Source organism: Nyctereutes procyonoides, unplaced genomic scaffold (assembly GCF_905146905.1).
Source record: "Nyctereutes procyonoides isolate TBG_1078 unplaced genomic scaffold, NYPRO_anot_genome, whole genome shotgun sequence".
Lineage (NCBI taxonomy): Eukaryota > Metazoa > Chordata > Mammalia > Carnivora > Canidae > Nyctereutes > Nyctereutes procyonoides.
In genome coordinates this window covers 61,546,609-61,565,970 of record NW_026575133.1, presented here as the reverse complement: position 1 = coordinate 61,565,970, position 19,362 = coordinate 61,546,609, and the positions used below count along the sequence as shown (strand labels likewise).

General features: G+C 37.9%; 1 protein-coding gene across 1 annotated transcript in view; it reads left to right on the top strand.

The window, feature by feature from the left end:
• GALNTL6 (polypeptide N-acetylgalactosaminyltransferase like 6) overlaps positions 1-19,362 on the top strand; it is a 1,153,240-nt gene that overhangs the window by 1,071,374 nt on the left and 62,504 nt on the right. Inside the window, exon 11 of the mRNA XM_055299901.1 lies at positions 17,197-17,418. Within this exon, the coding sequence (XP_055155876.1) occupies positions 17,197-17,418 (222 nt within the window). The remainder of the gene's footprint in view (positions 1-17,196; positions 17,419-19,362) is intronic.

Genomic DNA, 19,362 nt, shown 5'->3' with positions numbered 1-19,362 from the left:
CTTTCCTCCTTTATCGTATATTAGTTGAGCATAAAGTTCAGGGTCCACTTCTGGGTTCTCTGTTCTGTTCCATTGATCTATGTGTCTGTTTTTATGCCAGTACCACACTGTCTTGAAGGTAGGAAGACGGGGAAAAAGAAATAAAGGAACCAAAGGCCTCCGAGGGGGAGGGGCCCCGCGAGGAGCCGGGCTGAGGCCGGGGCGAGTGTCCCCAGGACAGGAGAGCCCCGTCCCGGAGGAGCAGGAACTATAGCAGCATTTAGTTTAACCACAGTTTGCTTGTGGTGGATGTTCACTATGACAGAACAAAGCACTTGATACTCTCTTTGGTCAATGATTAGAAGTGACCATGGTGATTTATTTTTTTAAAAAAATAGCAACTATGAGGCACTTGGGTGGCTCAGTCAGTTGAGCATCAGGCTCTTGATTTCTGCTCAGGTCATGATCTCAGGGTCCTTGGATCTAGCCTGGCGTCACACTTGTGCTCAGTGTGGAGTCTGCTTGAGAGTCTCTCTCTCTCTCTCTCTCTCTCTCTCTCTCTGCCCCTCTAGCTGCTCAGTCCCTCTCTCTCTCTCTTTCTCAAAAATAAATAAGTGATAAAAGTAATGAAAATAATTAAAGTTTAAAATAGCAATTGTATTAATAGTTATCTACAAATAAGATCATACTGCCTTTTATACTCAAGTTGTAATAGCATGAGACACCATTGGCTCAACTGCCAGAAATGAATTCAGATTATCACCCTGATGTGTCTAGGCCTCCACAAAGGCTTCCTCCCACGTGCTTACATTTCCACTCTGCCTCATCCATGACTTGCTCTTCTTTGTGTTCCCACTTGCCTATTTCTTGCCTGGGAAACCACTGGAGAAGCCACACCAGCTTCACAATTCAGAAGAAGAGCATGAACTCCTAGCTTATGGTGCTGTCTCTAGAGAAGCCAACACTTTGGTTCTCACAGTGCCAGCTCTTTCTATTGAGCAGTTCTGCAGCAGCAGCAATCACTCCAATGTTATCTTTTTTTTTTTAATTTTTTTTTAAATTTATTTATGATAGGCACACAGTGAGAGAGAGAGACAGAGACACAGGCAGAGGGAGAAGCAGGCTCCATACACCGGGAGCCCGACGCGGGACTCGATCCCGGGTCTCCAGGATCGCGCCCTGGGCCAAAGGCAGGCGCCAAACCGCTGCGCCACCCAGGGATCCCCAATGTTATCTTTAAGGGACAGGATTATCTCATGTAGCCCATGCGAAGCTTAAACATTAGGCAAAGTCATGCCTCAAGGATACTATCAACAAGTATCAACAGAGTGAAAAGGCAACTCACTGAATGGCAGAAAATATTTGCAAACCATATATGTGATAAAGGGTTAATATCCAGAATATTTGGATTCCTGGGTGGCACAGCGGTTTGGCGCCTGCCTTTGGCCCAGGGCGCGATCCTGGAGACCCGGGATCGAATCCCACATCAGGCTCCCGGTGCATGGAGCCTGCTTCTCCTTCTGTCTGTGTCTCTGCCTCTCTCTCTCTCTCTCTGTGTGACTATCATAAATAAATAAAAATTTAAAAAAATTAAAAAAAAATCCAGAATATTTAAAGAACGTCTACAATTCAACAATAACAAACAAGGAAGCAACCTGATTTAAGAATAAGCAAAAAGCTTGAATAGACCTGTCTCCAAAGAAGATATACAAATGGCTAATAAGCATATGAAAGATGTGCAACATCACTAATCATTAGGGAAAATACAAAACAAACCCACGATGAGGTACCATTTCACACCCATTAAGATGACTATTATTGGAAAAACAGAAAACAGTGAAGGTTGGAAAGGATATATAGAAATTAAAAAGCTTTTACATGGGAGAAATATTAAATGTTGCAGCGATAGTGGAAAACAGTAAGGAAGTTCCTCAAAAAATTAAAAACATAATTACCATATGATCCATTGATTCCACTTCTGTGTACATACACAAAAGAATTGAAAGCAAGGAATCAAACAGATATTTGTATACACAAGTTCATAGTAATAGACAAAACATAGAAGCAACCTAATATTTGCTTAACAGTAAATGGGCCTGCAAAATGTGATATATATATATACACATATATGTATATATATATAGAATTATTATTCAGCCATAAAAAGGAAGAAAATTCTGACATGTATTACAGAATGGATGAATCATAAAGACATATGTTAAGTGAAATATGCCAGTCACAAAATAACAAATACTGCATGATTCCTTTTATATGAAAGATCTTACACGGTCAAATTCGTATGAAACAGAAAATGGAATGGTGGTTGCTAGAGATTGAGGAAAGAGGAAATGGGAAGTTATGTGTAATGGGTTTAGAGTTTCATTTTAGGAAGATGACAAAAGTCATAGAAATGGATGGTGGTGATGGTTGCATAACCATGTAGATGTTTTTTGGCTTTGGAGGGGAAAATCAAGGCATTTCATTTGTTTGTAAAAATATTCATCAGAAGTAGCTAAAACATCCACTCAAACTATATTTCCCATAACTTATGCTACAGAGGGGGCATTTTTTCCATGCCTTGGCAAATTATAATATTCCTTTTTTAAATTTGAGTCACCTTCCAATATCTTATCCTTTATGCTTTCAATACTGTGAAATATCTACCATAGTTCCTGTGATGTGAAGATGGGATCACTTTCTCTGGGACTACTCTAGCCTTTTCATCACGAGTATTTTTCTCACTTATGACAATAAATACATTCTTGCTAAATTCCCTAGCTACATATCTAGAGTCTCTCAAATGGCAGCAATGTTAACACTTCCATGGCCAGTCATTTCTCCTAGAAATTCTATTTGAATTCTGTTTTCAGCATTACCGCTTTTTGCTTCTTTGCTGCTCTTTTATCTGTATTGGCCAAGTCTCTCGTTTTGATTATCCATTTTTATAAAATGTCATATTTATCTATAGGAAACAAGGATGAAGCACAACAATGTGCTTTATTAGCTGTGTGTGAACTGAATAGCAGATGTACAATGATCAATCACAACAGATTTTGAAAGAAGTGATGTAATTGGGTCATTGATCATAATATGCATTTATTACTTACATAGTGATTTGTGGTGTGAAGAGCTAACAGCAACATGTGTTCCTTATACGATTACTTACAGTTAACATACCATGGCAACTGAAATATGAACTGTGGTGTTGGGAGCATGTGAGTGTTTTTAATGCCACCAAACTACACATTTAAAGTGGTCAAAAGGCAAATTTTATGTTATGTGTATTTTAGCACAATAAAAAAAGTAGACAAGTTGATACTAAAATTTATCTAGAAATGCAAAGGACCTAAGATAGCCAAAACATCTTTGATAAAGAACAAAGTTGGAGGACTTACATTACCCAATTTCAAGACATTAAAAAGCTACAGTAGTCATGACAGTGGTATTGACAACAAAATGATTAATGAAAGAAAAAAGTAAAATTGAAATAGATCCTTGCATATAGTCAAACACTTCTAGAAAAAAAAAGAGGAAAAATTTTGAGATTGAGTAGATATGACACTATGGGCACTTATACCTAAAAGAAAAGTTTGATAAATAGGACTCCATTGAAATTAAGATCGCCTGCTCTTCAAAAGGTACTGTTAAAAGAATAAAATGATAAGATATAGACTGGGAGAAAATATTTACAAATCACATTTCCTTGTAATATAGTTTGAAATCAGGGAGCATACCTTCAACATTACTTTTCTTTCTCAAGATTGCTTTGGCTATTCAAGGTGTTTTGTGATTCCATAAAACTTTAGAATTGTTTGTTCTAAAAAAAAAAAAAAAAAAAAAAAAAAAAAAAAAAGAATTGTTTGTTCTATTTCTATGAAAAATGCTATGGGAATTTTTACAGGGATTGCATTGAATCTATGTATTGCTTTGGATAATACAGACATTTTAACAATATTAATTCTTCCAATCCATGAGTGCTAGTATATTTTTCCATTTATTTGTCTTCTTCAATTTTTTTATTAATGTCTTGTGGTTGTCAACATACAGATTTTTCAACTCCTTAGTTAAATTTATTCCTAAGTATTTTATCCTTTTTGATTCAGTTGTAAATAGGACAGTTTTCTTAATACTTCTTTCTGACAGATTGCTGTTATAGGAATGAAACAGATTTTTGTGTATTGATTTTGTAACCTGAAGCCTCACTGAATTCATTTATTGTTTATAATACTTTTTTGATGAAGTCTTTATAGTTGTCTATATATAATATCATGTCATCTGCAAATAGCAACAATTTTACTTCTTCCTTTCCAATTTGATTTATTTTTCTTGCCTAATTATTCTGGCTAGTATTTCTGATACTGTGTCACCTAAAAGTGGTGAGAGTGGGCTTCCTTGTCTTGTTTCTGATCTTAGAAGAAAAGCTTTCAGTTTTTTACCACTGACTATGATGTTAGCTATGGATTTGTTATATATGGCCTTTATTATGTTGAGGTACATTTCTTCTATACCTATTTTGTTGAGAGTTTTTATCATGAATGTTGCATTTTCTCAAATGCCTTTTCTGCTTCTATTGAGATGATCATATAATTCTTAGCTTTCATTTTGTTAATGTGGTATATCACATTGACCAATTTGTGGCTGTTGAACCATCCTTGCATACCTGGAATAAATTCCACTTAATCATGGCATATGATTGTTTGAATGTATTGCTGAATTTGGTTTGCTATATTTTGTTGAGGATTTTTGCATCTTTATTCATGAGAGATATTGGCATCCTTGTAGCATCCTTGTCTGGTTTTGACACAGGCTTATACTGGCCTTGTAAAATGAGTTTGGAAGAGTTTCTTTCTCTTCTATTTTTTGGAAGTGTTTGAGGATTGGTATTAATTCTTCTTTGATTAGAATTTACCAATGAAGCTATCTGATCCTATACTTTTTTGGGAGATTTTTTTTTAAGATTTTATTTATTTATTCATGAAAGACACACAGAGAGAGAGGCAGAGACACAAGCAGTGGGAGAAGCAGGCTCCATGCAGGGAGATTTTCTATTTCATCATGATTCAATCTGGGTAGGTTGTATCTACCTATCCATTCCTTCTAGATTGTCCAGTTTGTTGGCATATAATTGCTCATAATAGTTTCTTACAATCATTTGTATTTATGTAGTATTAGTTGTAACTACTCTTTATTTCTGATTTTATTTATTTGAGTCCTCTTTTTTCTTTTGGTGTGTCTAGATAAAGGTTTGTCAATTTCATTTAGCTTTTCAGAGAAACAGCTCTTAGTTTCATTGATCTTTCTGCTACCTTTTTAGTTTCTATTTCATTTATTTTGCTCAAGATTTTACTATTTCCTTTCTTCTGCTAATTTTGGACTTTGTTCTTCTTTTTCTAGTTCATTGGGGTGTAGAGTGAGGTTGTTTGTTTATTTGAGACTTTTCTTGTTTCTTGAGGAAGGCATTTATTGCTATTAACTTACCTTTTAGAACTGATTTTGCTGCATTCCATAAATTTTGGTATGTTACATTTCTGACTTTGTCTCAAGATTTTTTTCATTTCTCTTTTGACTTCTTTGATCCACTTGTTGTTCAGTAACATGTTTTTTAATCTACAAATACTTGCAAATTTTCCAGTTGTCTTTATATAATTAATTTTTAGTTTTATAATACAACTGTGGTCAGAGAATGTGCTTGATATTATTTCAATCTTCTAAATTTATTAAGACTTGTTTTGTGGCTTAACATATGATCTGAGAAGATGTTCCATGTACACTAGAAAATGTGTATTTTGCTACTTTTGTATGAAATATTCTGTAAATTTCTAGTATCTAAGATGTCATTGAAGGCTGATATTTCCTTCTTAATTTTCCATCTGAGTTATCCATCTGTTAATGTAAGTGGAGGATTAAAGTCACCTACTATTATTACATTGCTATCTATTTCTCCCTTTAGGTCTGTTAATATTTACTTTATATATTTTGATATTTATATCAAATATTATATTTGATATTTATCTTGTATTGGATGCATAAATATTTATAAATGTTATGGTCTCTTATTGGACTGACCCCTTAATCATTATATAACCCCTTCTTTGTCCCTTATTACAGTTATTATAATAGGACAAAATATCTTTTGTCTGATGTAAGTATAGCTATTCCAGCTTCCTTTTGGTTTTCATTTCCATGGAATACCTTTTTACATCCCTTCACTTTCAGTCTGTATATGTCCTACGCCTAAAGTCAGTCTCTTGTAGGCAGCATATAGATGGGTCTAATTTTTTTTCATCCATTCCTCCACTCTGTTTTTTGACTGAAGAATTTAGTCCATTTACATTTAAAGTAGTTATTGATAGATACATACTTACTACCATTTTCTTAATTGTTTTTTTGGCTGTTTTTTATTTCCTCTGTGTTCCTTTCTTCTTTTCCTGATGTCTTCCTTTGTGGTTTTATTACTTTCTTTGGTAGTATAATTGTATTCCTTTCTTTTTACCTTTTGTATACTTACTATAGGTTTTGTTTTGTGGTTACCATGAGGCTTACATTCAACAACTTATATTTATAACAGTCTATTTTAAGTTGATAACACTTAGTTTGATCCCATTCTAAAGTTCACATTTTTAAATTTTTTTTAAATTTTTATTATTAGTTATTTATGATAGTCACACAGAGAGAGAGAGAGAGGCAGAGACACAGGCAGAGGGAGAAGCAGGCTCCATGCACCAGGAGCCTGACGTGGGACTCGATCCTGGGTCTCCAGGATCGCGCCCGGGGCCAAAGGCAGGCGCCAAACTGCTGCGCCACCCGGGGATCCCCTAAAGTTCACATTTTTATTCTCCCCCACCATACTTTATGTTTTTAATGTCACGTTTTACATCTTTTTTATCTTGTGTATCCCTTAACTAATTATTATAGTCTATTATAACTATATTATAGTTATCTTTACCACTTTTGTTTTTTAACTTTATAGGTGAGTAATTCTCTAACTTTATAAGTGAGTAAGCCACTACCTTTACTATATATTTACCTTACTAGTGACATTTATTCTTTCAAATGTGTTCTTGTCACTAAAGAGGGACCTTTCTTTTCAGCATAAAGAAGTTTCTTTAAGATTTCTTTAAGGCCATTTTAGTGGAGATAAACTTCTTTTGCTTTTACTTGTCTGTAACTCCTTATCTCTCTTTCAATTCAGAATACTTTTGCTGAGTCAAGTATTCTTGGCTGGAAGTTTTTTTTCTTTCAGCACTTTAAATATATCACACTGCCTTCTTCTGGTCTGCAAAGTTTCTGCGGAGAGAAGAAAATGAAAGTATTACATTAAAAAGATATATATAGCCTATTTTGATTTCAGCATTAGTTATAATAGCCAAGATATGGAAGTAGTTTAAGTATCTATTGATGGACGAGTGGATAAAGAAATTGTGGTATAAATATACAATGGAATATCATTCAGCTGTAAAAAAAGAATGAAGTCTTGTCATTTGCAACAGCATACATGGACCTCAAGGGCATTATGCTAAGTGAAATAAGTCAGATAAAGATGTATCCATATAATCTCTTTTATATGTGGAATTTAAAAAAAAAAAAGCTCATAGATACAGAGAACAGATAGATGATTGCCAAAGGTAAGGGATGAGAAGTGAAAGGAATGGGTAATTTTTTTTTAGCTTAAATAAATTTGTTATCACATTTCTAACAAAAGACTGGTATCCAGAATATATAAAGAATTCTCAAAATTCAATAATAAGATAATGAACAACCCAATTTTTTAAATGGGCAAAAAAGATATACAGATGGTAAATAAGTGCATGAAAAGATGCTTCACATATTAGGCATTAAGGAAATGTAAATTAAAACCACATTTTTATAATGGCAAAAATAAAAAGACTGACCATATTGAGTGTTGAAGTTATGATTTAACTGGAATGCTCATACAATGCTAATGGGAGTGTAAAAGGGAATAACCACTTTGGAAAATAGTTTAGCAGATTCATTAAAAGTAAGACTACTTAGCATATGACCTAGACATTCCTTCAAAATATTTACCCAGTAGAAATTAAAGCAAATGTCCATACAAACACAATTCATAGCAGCTTTATTTGTAATAACCTGGAAAACCCCAAATGCCCCCAAATAACTGGAAAAACCCAAATGCCCATCAGTAGGTAAATGGAAAAATGAATATCTTTGTATTGCAATATAATTTTTAAAATGCATGCAACTACATGGATCAACTTAATAATATGCTTAGTTTAAAAAAGCCAGACAAAGGGCGGCTGGGTTGGCTCAGTGGTTTAGTGCCGCCTTCCGCCCAGGGCCTGATCCTGGAGACCTGGGATTGAGTCCCACGTCAGGCTCCCTACATGGAGTCTGCTTCTCCCTCTGCCTGTGTCTCTGCCTCTCTCTCTCTCTCTCTCTGTTTGTCTCTCATTAATAAATAAATAAAATCTTTTAGAAATATAAATAAATAAATAAAATTAAAAGCCAGACAAAAAACACATACTTTATGATTCTATTTATTTAAAATTCTAGAAAATACAAATAAGTAAATATAAAATTCTAGAAAATACAAACTAAATTATGGTTACAAGAAGTAGATGAGTGTACAACACCAAGAGTGAGCCCTAGTGTAGACTATGTACTTTGGGTAATGTCATGTCAGTGTAGGTTCATCAATTGTAACAAATGAACCACCTGGGTGGGAGATGCTGATAATGGGAGAGAAGCTATGCATTTGTAGGGGCAGGGAGGAAATGGGAAATCTCTGTGCCTACCCCTTAATTATGTTGTGACCCTAGAACTACTCTAAAAAAGATTAGGTCTTAATAAGTTTTTGAAAGAAAATCAGTAGTTGCTTGAGAATGATAATAGAGGTGCCTAAGAAAGGAAATGGAGAGAGGGATTTGATTTCAAAGAGGCATATGGAAACATTTTGGAGGTGATGGATATGTGCATTATCTTGATTATGATGGTGGTTTTACCAAAGTATACATATATCAAAATGTGCCAAATTGAACACTTTAACCATCAGCAGTTTATTGTATATCAACTCTTCCTCAATAAAGCTGTTTTTAAAATGAGGCTTATATGCATTTTTTAGTAATATATGTAGGTAAATAATTTTGGGAGTTGTTCTTTGTCCTATATCTAAAGGCCACATTAAATGTTATCAGAAACACTACCATGAATATCTAAAATATCCTGCCAAAAAAGAGATTAGAGATATAGTTAAATTATACCAAAAAGCTAAGAGCAGGTAACTGCTTACAAACAGCTCACACAGCCTTCGGGAAGAAGAGAGAGGAAACTGCCCGTCAGAGAAGCCTCTCTTTTTAGTACCAAATTAGCCATCCTCTCCTTATGCTGAAGCATTCCCACTGACTTCAAAGAAGTCTTTAGATCAGAGAAAAAGCAGTGCTAGGCTGAATAATTGTAGTGAGGTTGAGGCTCTCTTAAGGAGATTCTCTTTTGAGCTGTATCCATGATGACATTATCACTTTATCAAGGATAAGAGGGCTTTGGGGTGGGACTCTGGAGTTACTAAAGTACTCTTAAGCATCAAAGAGGAGAAAAGAAATGCATTTAAATCACTGGCAGAATTTTTAAAGTCACAGGATAGTGATGCAATGCTTGCTGGAGGAGTGACTGGGACAAATAAGAAGCTGTTTCTGTGTTAGATTGGCTTTACAAGCTACCAGCAGTTTCTGGGGAGGAAAGCACCAAAAAAAGAAAGAGAGCTGAAGAAATAGAAATCTATTATAAAACCATCATAATACAATAGCTTAATATGGACATAAGCACAGCGTGTGGATTGGGGTCACCCAGTGCACATGTAAGGACTGCACCCTGCACAAAGAATTGGAAGCATACTATGGAGATGAGGTGGCCCTGACAGTACACATGTATGAGACAGCCACATGGCCAGATGATCAACTGTCAAATAGTATGCTGAGAAACTGAATAGGGATTGTATTTTTAGGATAATTAAGTAGCGTGGTCTAAAATGTTGCTGGCAAAAAGAAATAATTAGTGGAGAGATTTCTGTGGTGTCATGAATCAGCAGGTACAATGGAGCTATCTCTTTTCTTCATGTTGCACAATAAAGATGATCAGTCAGAGCTGGGAATCTGTTCTTATAAACTAAGCTAGAATGTGATTTAATGGCCCTGGTAAAATATCAATTCAAACACCTGATGAGTGTTAGAATTAAGGAAAGATTTAGCGTCAGATGGTGCAAAGAAAACAAGACTTGAATTCTAAAGACCTCTAATATAAGGCTGAATGTGTTAAGTATGTTCATAAATATTTGGGCAACACAGAGAAAAGAGAGATTAATAGGAGTTGGGGTCGAACAGGGGAGAGTGTGGTAACACACAAGAAACCACTGGGGTTGACATAAAAAGAGATGATGCTGTCAATGTCTTGTACAGAGAAGGTGCTCAGAATGACAGTTTTTATTTCATTTACCACTCAAGAATTAGGAAGATCTGCAGCTTTTAAAAAATAGAGAACTAGAGAAATCTTCATTTGCTTTCTACACCAAAAAATGAATGTATTCTTCAGCTCCAGTAGCTATTCTTATCAAACCGCTACACAACTTCCACACTGGATGAAAAACCAATAGGTGAAAACCTCCTAGATTCACTTTGGGTGCGCTTGGGGCCTCTCCCCCAGTCTCCCTGTCCAGGCTCAGAGCCTGGCTGGAACCCAGCCCATATGTGCAGAGACAGAAGGCCTTCAGCTACTTATTTTCAGATTAAGGTTAACAGTAAACACTAAATTGTCCACTCCAGCCACGCTGAGCCCTCACCTCTAGCTTCCAATTAGCACTGCTGTTATCTTAAATGATGTGGCTGCTTCCCTGCTTGCTTGAAACTTCTGAAACTTCTCTGGAATAATTTCCACAGAAGCAAAACATTCACTATGTGTTGGCAATAGCATCAAGACATGCCAGATTCTGAATATACAGTAACTTAATGAATTGAAAAAAAAATTCATGGAACACATATTACATGCATATATGTGTATATATATGTGTGTGTGTGTGTAGTGTGTGTGTATATATATATATATATATAGTAGTAAGGTTGCCAGATTTGGCAAATAAAAATACAGGACACCTGATTTTTTTTAAAAGATTTTATATTTATTCATGAGAGACAGAAAGAGAGAGGCAGAGACACAGGCAGAGGGAGAAGCAAGCTCCATGCAGGGAGCCTGACGTGGGATTCAATCCCGGGTCTCCAGGATCACGCCCTGGGCTGAAGGCAGGCACTAAACTGCTAAGCCACCCAGGGATCCCTAGGACACCTAATTAAACTTGAATTTCAGACAAATCACTTTTTTAGTATAAATAACTATGTCCCGTTTTTAAGGATAAACTGAAGCATATTAAAATTTTTTAAGGGTTTATTTAAGCAAAAGTCTATTTGAATTGGATACTATCACCCTGGAAGTGGTTAAACAGAAAGACTTATAGAGAAAAATACAAAAGCAAAGAAAGGAAATTATTGGATTGGCTATGGCTTAGAGTCTAGTCTATTTGTGATCGGTTGGGCCTAGTGTTTTGACTTTATAACCTTGAGATATTTACTGGCTTTGATTTCAGTTTGCATAGGTAGGCCACCTCAATCTGGTGGCTTCCTGAATTCAATTCAACACATTAAATGTTAATAATCCAAGCATTTTACAACTAGTAATCACACTTATATTTTTAAATTATTTGTTCTTTACTTGAAATTCAAATTTAACCATGTGCCCCACATCTTATTTACTGGCATCTGCATTTGGGAGGAATAAGAAGAGAGTTTCTGAATGGGCGAGATCAGACAAATAAGGAGAAGTGCATTGAAGCAGGAGAAACCATATGGACAAAGCCAGGGAACAGCTGTATTTTTTTAAGTGGCAATGAACAGAGCAGATCCCATAAGCAGAGATCCTGTATAGGAGAATAAAATTCAAGAGGACTGTTAGGGACTGTCTGGAGGATGTCTTGAACAGTTAGCCACCCTTCTGCAACAAAATGGTCGGTGGGGCATAACTCAAGAGCCAGCAGTTGAATTTCTTTTAGGGGAATCTTTGCCTGGCAAAACACATGGAAAGGACATTTTGGCTCTGGAGGGTAGGCCTCAGGGTTTGGCCAGGATAAGCAGGGACAGCGAGAATGCTGAATTATTTTGTGTGAAAAGAGAGAAGAAATGATGACATTCTGGTGCAGTCCTACCAAGGAGACATAGGGGAAATTTTGAGGACCGCAGCATGGAAAGGGGTCAAAAGACAGGAAGAAGAAATTTTAGCCAAGGAGAAATCCTCTACAGCAGCCAAAGACTGTGAAAGAAGTTCTATATTCCACCTTACATCATCTGCTGTGCTTTGCCATCTGAGGCTCTGCCAACCACCACACCTTAGTGATCTACCTGCGACGAGAGTGAGAGGTGAGGAGGAACCCATGAGCGTCCCCCTCAATGAGTGACAATAGCGAGCAAGCCCCAGGCAAGACACCAGCAGGAAGGAAAGGTCCCCCAACAGGAAATCAAAGCGAAGGATGAATATGTGAACACAAAGCCCTGGGAATCCACACCGATCTTGGGGGGGGGGGGGGATATATATAATTTGTAGTTGAAGCAATCTTATTTAAGTCTCAAATGACAGGAACCCCAGCTTAACACCTGGCTCTGTGTATTTAAGACAACCTTTATGAGTTAGAGAGGAAGACAAACCATGAGAGACTCCTAACTCTGGGAAACAAGCAAAGGGGTGCGATAGGGAAGGCAGGTTGAGGGGCTGTGGTGACTAGGTGACGGGCACTAAGGAGGGCACTTGATGGGATGAGATGAGCACTGGGTGTTATACTCTATGTTGGCAAATTGAATTTAAATTTTAAAAAAAGAAAAAAAAGGACAACTTTTATAGATCCAACTTCAGATACTTTGAGAGCAAATGATTACACATACAGATCTTCCAGTGTCCATTCTTTACTCTTTCTTTTGTCTTGATAATAGTTTTTGGACATTTTAGCATCTTCACCAACATTCATTCAATCAATCCTAGGGAGAGATGGGCCAACTCAGGTTGATTTATTTTTCTCTTTGTTACCATCACCGGCAAGAGATGTTATTAGATGTCTCAATTGCACGATCCTGTACATGTGTACACAGCTGTGGATGTTTAAGCGAGAAATGTAGCTTTGCTCCTATCCCATTACCTCCATGTCTTTGGATGTGTGTATATATGTTCCTATAGAAATACCTCAAAAAAAAAACTCAATGTACTCAAATGCATATATGAGTATTTCATTTCCTGGACAGATGAATTTATTCTACAATCTGTAAAAAGCCGGTGAAACTCTTGCAACCTCTTGTAATATTTCTCAGCTGTGATTCCAAATTTTCCCCAAAAATAAGTACTGAGTCATGATTACAGTGGAAAACTAGCACAGTATATTGTTACTTCCAGAATAATGACTTCAGAATGACATTATTTGGCCGGTCACCTGCACTGTTTGTGAGTGAGGACTATTCCCTGACTATAATAATTGACTCCTTCGAAAGTTTTCTCCTGGTAGGAAATTCAATTCAGAGAACAGAGCGTCTATAATGGAGGATGTCTAATGAGTCATCGGGAACATTAGAGAATGGGCAAGATGTTGTATTTATATTTAAATGTTTATGTAACACTCATTGCTAGAGGGAAACTAGCTATTACAGTTTTTGCAATTATCATGCTGTTTCTCTTTTCCTGTCTCCTGGAAAGCTACAAAAGAGGAATCAATGATTTGATATTATCCCTGGAATACACTCATGATCCTGCTGCTTATTTTAGAGTGTTTGGGAAATCAGCAGACCTAACCTGCAACCAAGTTTATTTCAATTTGGAAAGGACATGATAATGCAAAAGCTACCAGGCTGAATCCCCAGTTAACTCTACTGGTTAGCTTCCCTAAAGCGGTTGATAATTTACCAGCGTGCTATCTCCTGCCCCATTTACCTATTGATGATGCTTATCCTAGCTAACATTTATCATGACATCTTGAGTCATTTCCAGTGGAATGTATCTGAACTAATCAGTTCCCCTTTGAGTTTTATAATAATTCCTATTTCTATTTCAAAAATCCAAAGCAACTGGGGTGCCTGCATGACTCAATTGGTTAAGTGTCCGACTCTTGGTTTCAGCTCAGGTCATGATCTCAAGGTTGTGGGATCAAGCCCCGAATTGGTCTCTGCCCTCTCCCTCTGTTCCTCCCCTTGACTGCATTCTCTTTCTTCCAAATAAATAAATAAAATCTTTCTTAAAAATCCAAAACAACAAATATCTAAACTTTAGCACCAACACTTTTTAAAAATTGTTCCTATTTTCAGTGCCTTTATTATTGGATATAAACATACTATAAATTTGTTCACATTCATTTTATAATAGATCTTTTAATTCAACAATTAGCATGCCCAGTTGAGCACACACAGGTGCTTGGAATCATTCAAGGTGCTGGGTTTTCTAATTAAAAAGCAGATCTATACCTAACTTCATGAAATGTACAGTCTAAAGGTGCTTATTTACACAAGTCAAAATAGATTGCTCAGTGACAAAGCTATCAGAATTTTTAAGGCATGTCTCTACTTAATAAAGTCATTTTCTCATTATTCCTGGGTAATTTACCTCTTTGTCTCTGTTTTTTTTATATTCCTCTGCCTTTATTCACTTTCACTTATCAGAGAAGCATAAAGTAGTAGAAATTAAATATTTCCATTTTATATAATAATTGGATTTTAGGATAAAAGTTGGAACTGCAGCCTAAAATCTAATTTGAATATAGATAAAGTTTTAAAATTATTGACTAATTTTTTCCATTCTATCTTTAAATCTTTTTGCTAATCATAAAAATTGTCCACCTAAGGGCAGATAAAAATACAAAGCATTTCATCCAGAACATTTACCAGATTGAAAGGTAAATGGTGAAATGACGTTGAAGACTTGCTCATAAATGTTGTAGGGTATGTGTGTAGGACGGGGCCATCACAGAGCAGAGGTTTCAACCATTGTCTGTTTCCTTATCTTTCCCCCAAACAAATCAGGCAACTTGGAATCTGTGGCAAGGGCTAGGATCTTACAAAACAACGTTAACTCTGATCGTGTGTGGTAGTAAACTGGAGTCAGAGGAGTGGAAATTGTCCCGGGCAAGGAATGCAGATGGGACATGAGGCAGCACAGCGACAAAGAAACCCTTCTACTCTCTGTCACAGGAGTCTTGGAAAGGAAGGAAAGCAAGGCAACCGAGAGATCAGAGTAGTCCTTGCAGCACTGACTCTCTTGTGTGCCTTGCTGTATCAACTGAGCCCTACCTCACACCCACCAGTGACCAAACGTAACCAAGGAGCCCATGGAAGCAGCGGAAGAGTAGAGGTGGGGTGCATGGAGCCAAAAATGGAGGGAAGAGGCTCAGCGGTTGAGGGTCTGCCTTTGGCTCAGGGCGTGATCCCGATCGATTATCCCGACTCGATCATCCTGGGATCGAGTCCTGCATGGGGCACCCCGCTGGGAACCTACTTCTCCCTCTGCCTGTGTCTCTGCCTCTGTGTGTGTGTGTCTCATGAATACATAAAATCTTGAAACAAACTGGGATGGAAGAGAGGCCCATCAGGGACACTGGTGGGGGTGAGGGGACAGAACAAATAAAGGGTATGATCTTACTAGGACTAAGGTGTTGGGAGACTCTGACTCCCAACACACCTCCGGGCACCGTTTCAGGCCTTAATTAGGATGCCTTAACAATCTTTAAGATAAAATTATTTTCTTATCACTAGTTTTTACTTCAGTGACTTATGCCAGGATCTTTTTTTTTTAATTTTTTTATTTATTTATGATAGTCCTACAGAGAGAGAGAGAGAGAGAGGCAGAGACATAGGCAGAGGGAGAAGTAGGCTCCATGCACCGGGAGCCCGATGTGGGATTCGATCCCGGGTCTCCAGGATCGGGCCCCGGGCCAAAGGCAGGTGCCAAACCGCTGCGCCACCCAGGGATCCCCTTATGCCAGGATCTTATTAAAGTTTCCAGCCATTCTGCTCAATGATCTTCTAAGTACAAATGAGAAACTGGAAAGAGTGCATGTTCACAGGGCACTTGATACAAGAAATTTGAACACAAAACAAGAACCAGAGCCATGGGACACCTACAGGACACCAACACCTGAAGCCATGCTACAAACTGGGGAGGTCAGAACTCAGACCCTCTAGATAGCACAGCTGTTCTCACTAGCGCTCAATATGATAGAGCTCTAAGGGATGTCAGAGGACATCTCATTGCAGCTAAAGACCAGGGAACCCTTCAGTTCAACCCTCCAATTACTTTCTTCTAATAATTAATAATAATAATAATACCCATAGTACCCAGTATGTGCCGAGTACTATCCCAACCACTTTATGGGTGTGACTTCACTTAATCCTACAACCACTCTCATGAGGTATGTATTATTATCTGTACCTTCTCAGGTGAGGAATCTGAGGCCAGAAGTGGATAAGTTATTTGCTCTGTCTCAAAACTGATGAAAGGGCTGAGCTTCCTACCCTGAGCCTACACAGTCTCCCGCCCCTAAAGAGCATGCTTATTTTCCTACCTTCCTTCTACTTCCTTCACCTGTGGAAACATCTGCAGAGAAGACCGGCTACTCGGTGCTTCCCTTAGCTTCATTATGCTTCATTATGCAGTAAATTACTGAATTCTGCTTAGCAGACTTGTACATAGAAAATATCATCAGAACACAAGGTCTTCAATTTAGTAATGCTGGGTTGTCTATAATTGGGAGAGAAGAATAACAGCTTGTTTGTCCTCTTTCTTTCCAAGACCCTAACTGTTCTTTGAAATGGTTTGAGCAATTTGATGCCAAAGAACTTCATTATCTCCAGTTTCAGCTCCTTTAGTTCTGTGTGAAAAATAAAGAATTTGTAATCATGAAATAACAGGAGGGAAAAGTAGTGTAATTGTAAGCTGAAATTTTACTGACTCTGATAAATTATCAACTGGCAGCTGAACCCATGTATGTTAGTGCAAGGCCTCAGACTAACTATATCACACCCTTGAAGTTATGAAAACTCCCATTTGTTAATAAGTGACCCACCAGCACTGTCTGAGGTTGTCTAATTTCTTGCACTTTTTTCAATTCTAGCACACCTAAAATCACCCCTTGAGCGCACTGGTCAATAAATGACCTTCTTTTCTGCTGCACAGAACCTGAAGCGGGTGGCTGAGACCTGGATGGATGAATTCGCCGAGTATATTTACCAGCGGCGCCCAGAATACAGGCACCTGTCCACCGGGGACATCTCTGCCCAGAAGGAGCTGCGCAAACAGCTCAAGTGCAAGGACTTCAAATGGTTCATGGCTGCAGTGGCCTGGGATGTGCCTAAGTACTACCCTCCAGTGGAGCCCCCACCTGCTGCCTGGGGGGAGGTGAGGAGAGGCTGCATGAAACCTGCTCTTACCCAGTGTGTCCATCTCTCCTGGGCTCAGTTGGTGGGAGGGACTGCCAAAGCCTCCCACTCCTTGCCCTAGAGCCAAGTAAGAGTAGTTTATGTCATCTCCGATAAGTTAACACCCAACTATTTTTTTTTTTTAGAAATCGCCAGGGATAAACATTTAGCCCTCAGCTTTGATGGTCCCACCCAAAACTCTTGGCCACTACTGACTCCTCAAATGGATTTTTTTAATACACCTGAAAAATATTTTTATTTGAGATTAGTGAAATGGCAATAAGAGCTTGCAGAGAATGCAAATATCTGTCATGCTACTGTGTAAATAAGTATGACTTGATCTCCACGATGGAATCCCTCACCATCCTCCATGCATAGCCTCGTTGCTATTTGTATATGCGAGGGTGAGGTGAAGGAGTGGCTTGACTATTTTCCTAGCCAGAGGTGCTATGCAGAATCATGAAGGAATGCATTTCCATAATACCCAGAACTGTGGCGCACGCAGAAGCCACATTGGTTGCTTAAATAAGCACTAACCTTTCCACCTTGGAATCCTTCTTTTTTATCTCACTTCTTGATTTAAAATGGAAAGAAATGAATAGCCCCAGTTCCCAAATTTAAAATATCTATCTTTTGGCACAGAAAGGACTATTGTTCTGGGTTCAGTTGCGTTCAATCCTGTTACTATAGCCTTCTCCTCGCAGTAAAGCATATGCTAAAGCAAGGACTAAAATTGGATAGGGTGAATTTATCCTAGCAATTTAATCTGCTTTTAGCAGGAGGCTATGAGGGGGAAATTGCAGGCTGGGTGGAATGCTAGTGCTGTCCTCGTTCTCAAGGATTTCAGATGCCAGGAGGTGACTAGAGTGCATTGTGGGGGAGTTTTTTCATCATTGTCCCTGGTTTTGCTGTGTGGGGGAGAACATGCCTCAGCCTGGTTGGTGTCTGTGGCTTGTCTATATACAGGTTTCCCCATGACGTGGCTAGAACAACCAGGATACTGAAGTAGCATTCTTGGGTGAGCTGTCCCAGCTCCCCTTGGGTTTTGCCAAGCAGATCCAAAAAGATGTTCTCTACCTGTGCCTGGGATACCCAAGGCATGAAGGAGAGTCAAGGTCCAGAACATCACTGCATGTTCCACTTCCAAATGGTTTTGATTATGCACATGATCCTAATACTGGCTGCTTAAGCCAGTTGGTAATCTGATCTAATACTTTGCACCTTAAACATTTCACTAAAGCATCCCTGGAATATTAATAATATTAGGCGGCTCCTACTAGTATCAATCACCACGGACTTCATTTATAGCAATAGAAATGGAAAGTATACCCCAAGAAAAGCTTTCTTAGCCTAACGCATTATATGACACAGGAATTTGTTGCTCAATAAACAGGAGGGTGCCTGTGTAAGATGTTTTTGGTTAAGGTTACATCTCCTATCTATGATCATTTAAATGCAGCCCTGCCTTAGTGACTCAAAAATACTCTCAAAGGGGCACCTGGGTGGTTCAGTCAGTGAAGCATCTGCCTTGGACTCAGGTCATAATCCTGGGGTCCTAGGATGGAGCCTGCTTCTCCCTCTCCTCCCCACTCTGCTCTCTCTTGCTATCTCTGTCTCTCTCAAATAAACAAAAATTTTTAAAAGAAAGACATACTCTCAAAGACCTCAGCATCATTGTGTGATCTGCAGCCATTTAAAACCTTATTAAGCTTTTCCCCGTCTTATGTGGAAACATATATTTTGTTCCTACGTGGTTACCACTTCAAACTGCAGCAGGTCACATTTTCCCTTCATACCTGATCAAATAATAACCAATATTTATAAAGCACCTTGCTTGGAAACAGACTCAAAGCTTCCACTGATATTCTAAAAAAGATACAACTTCGCAAAAAAATCAAAACAACCATCTAAAGGCCAGGTAGGC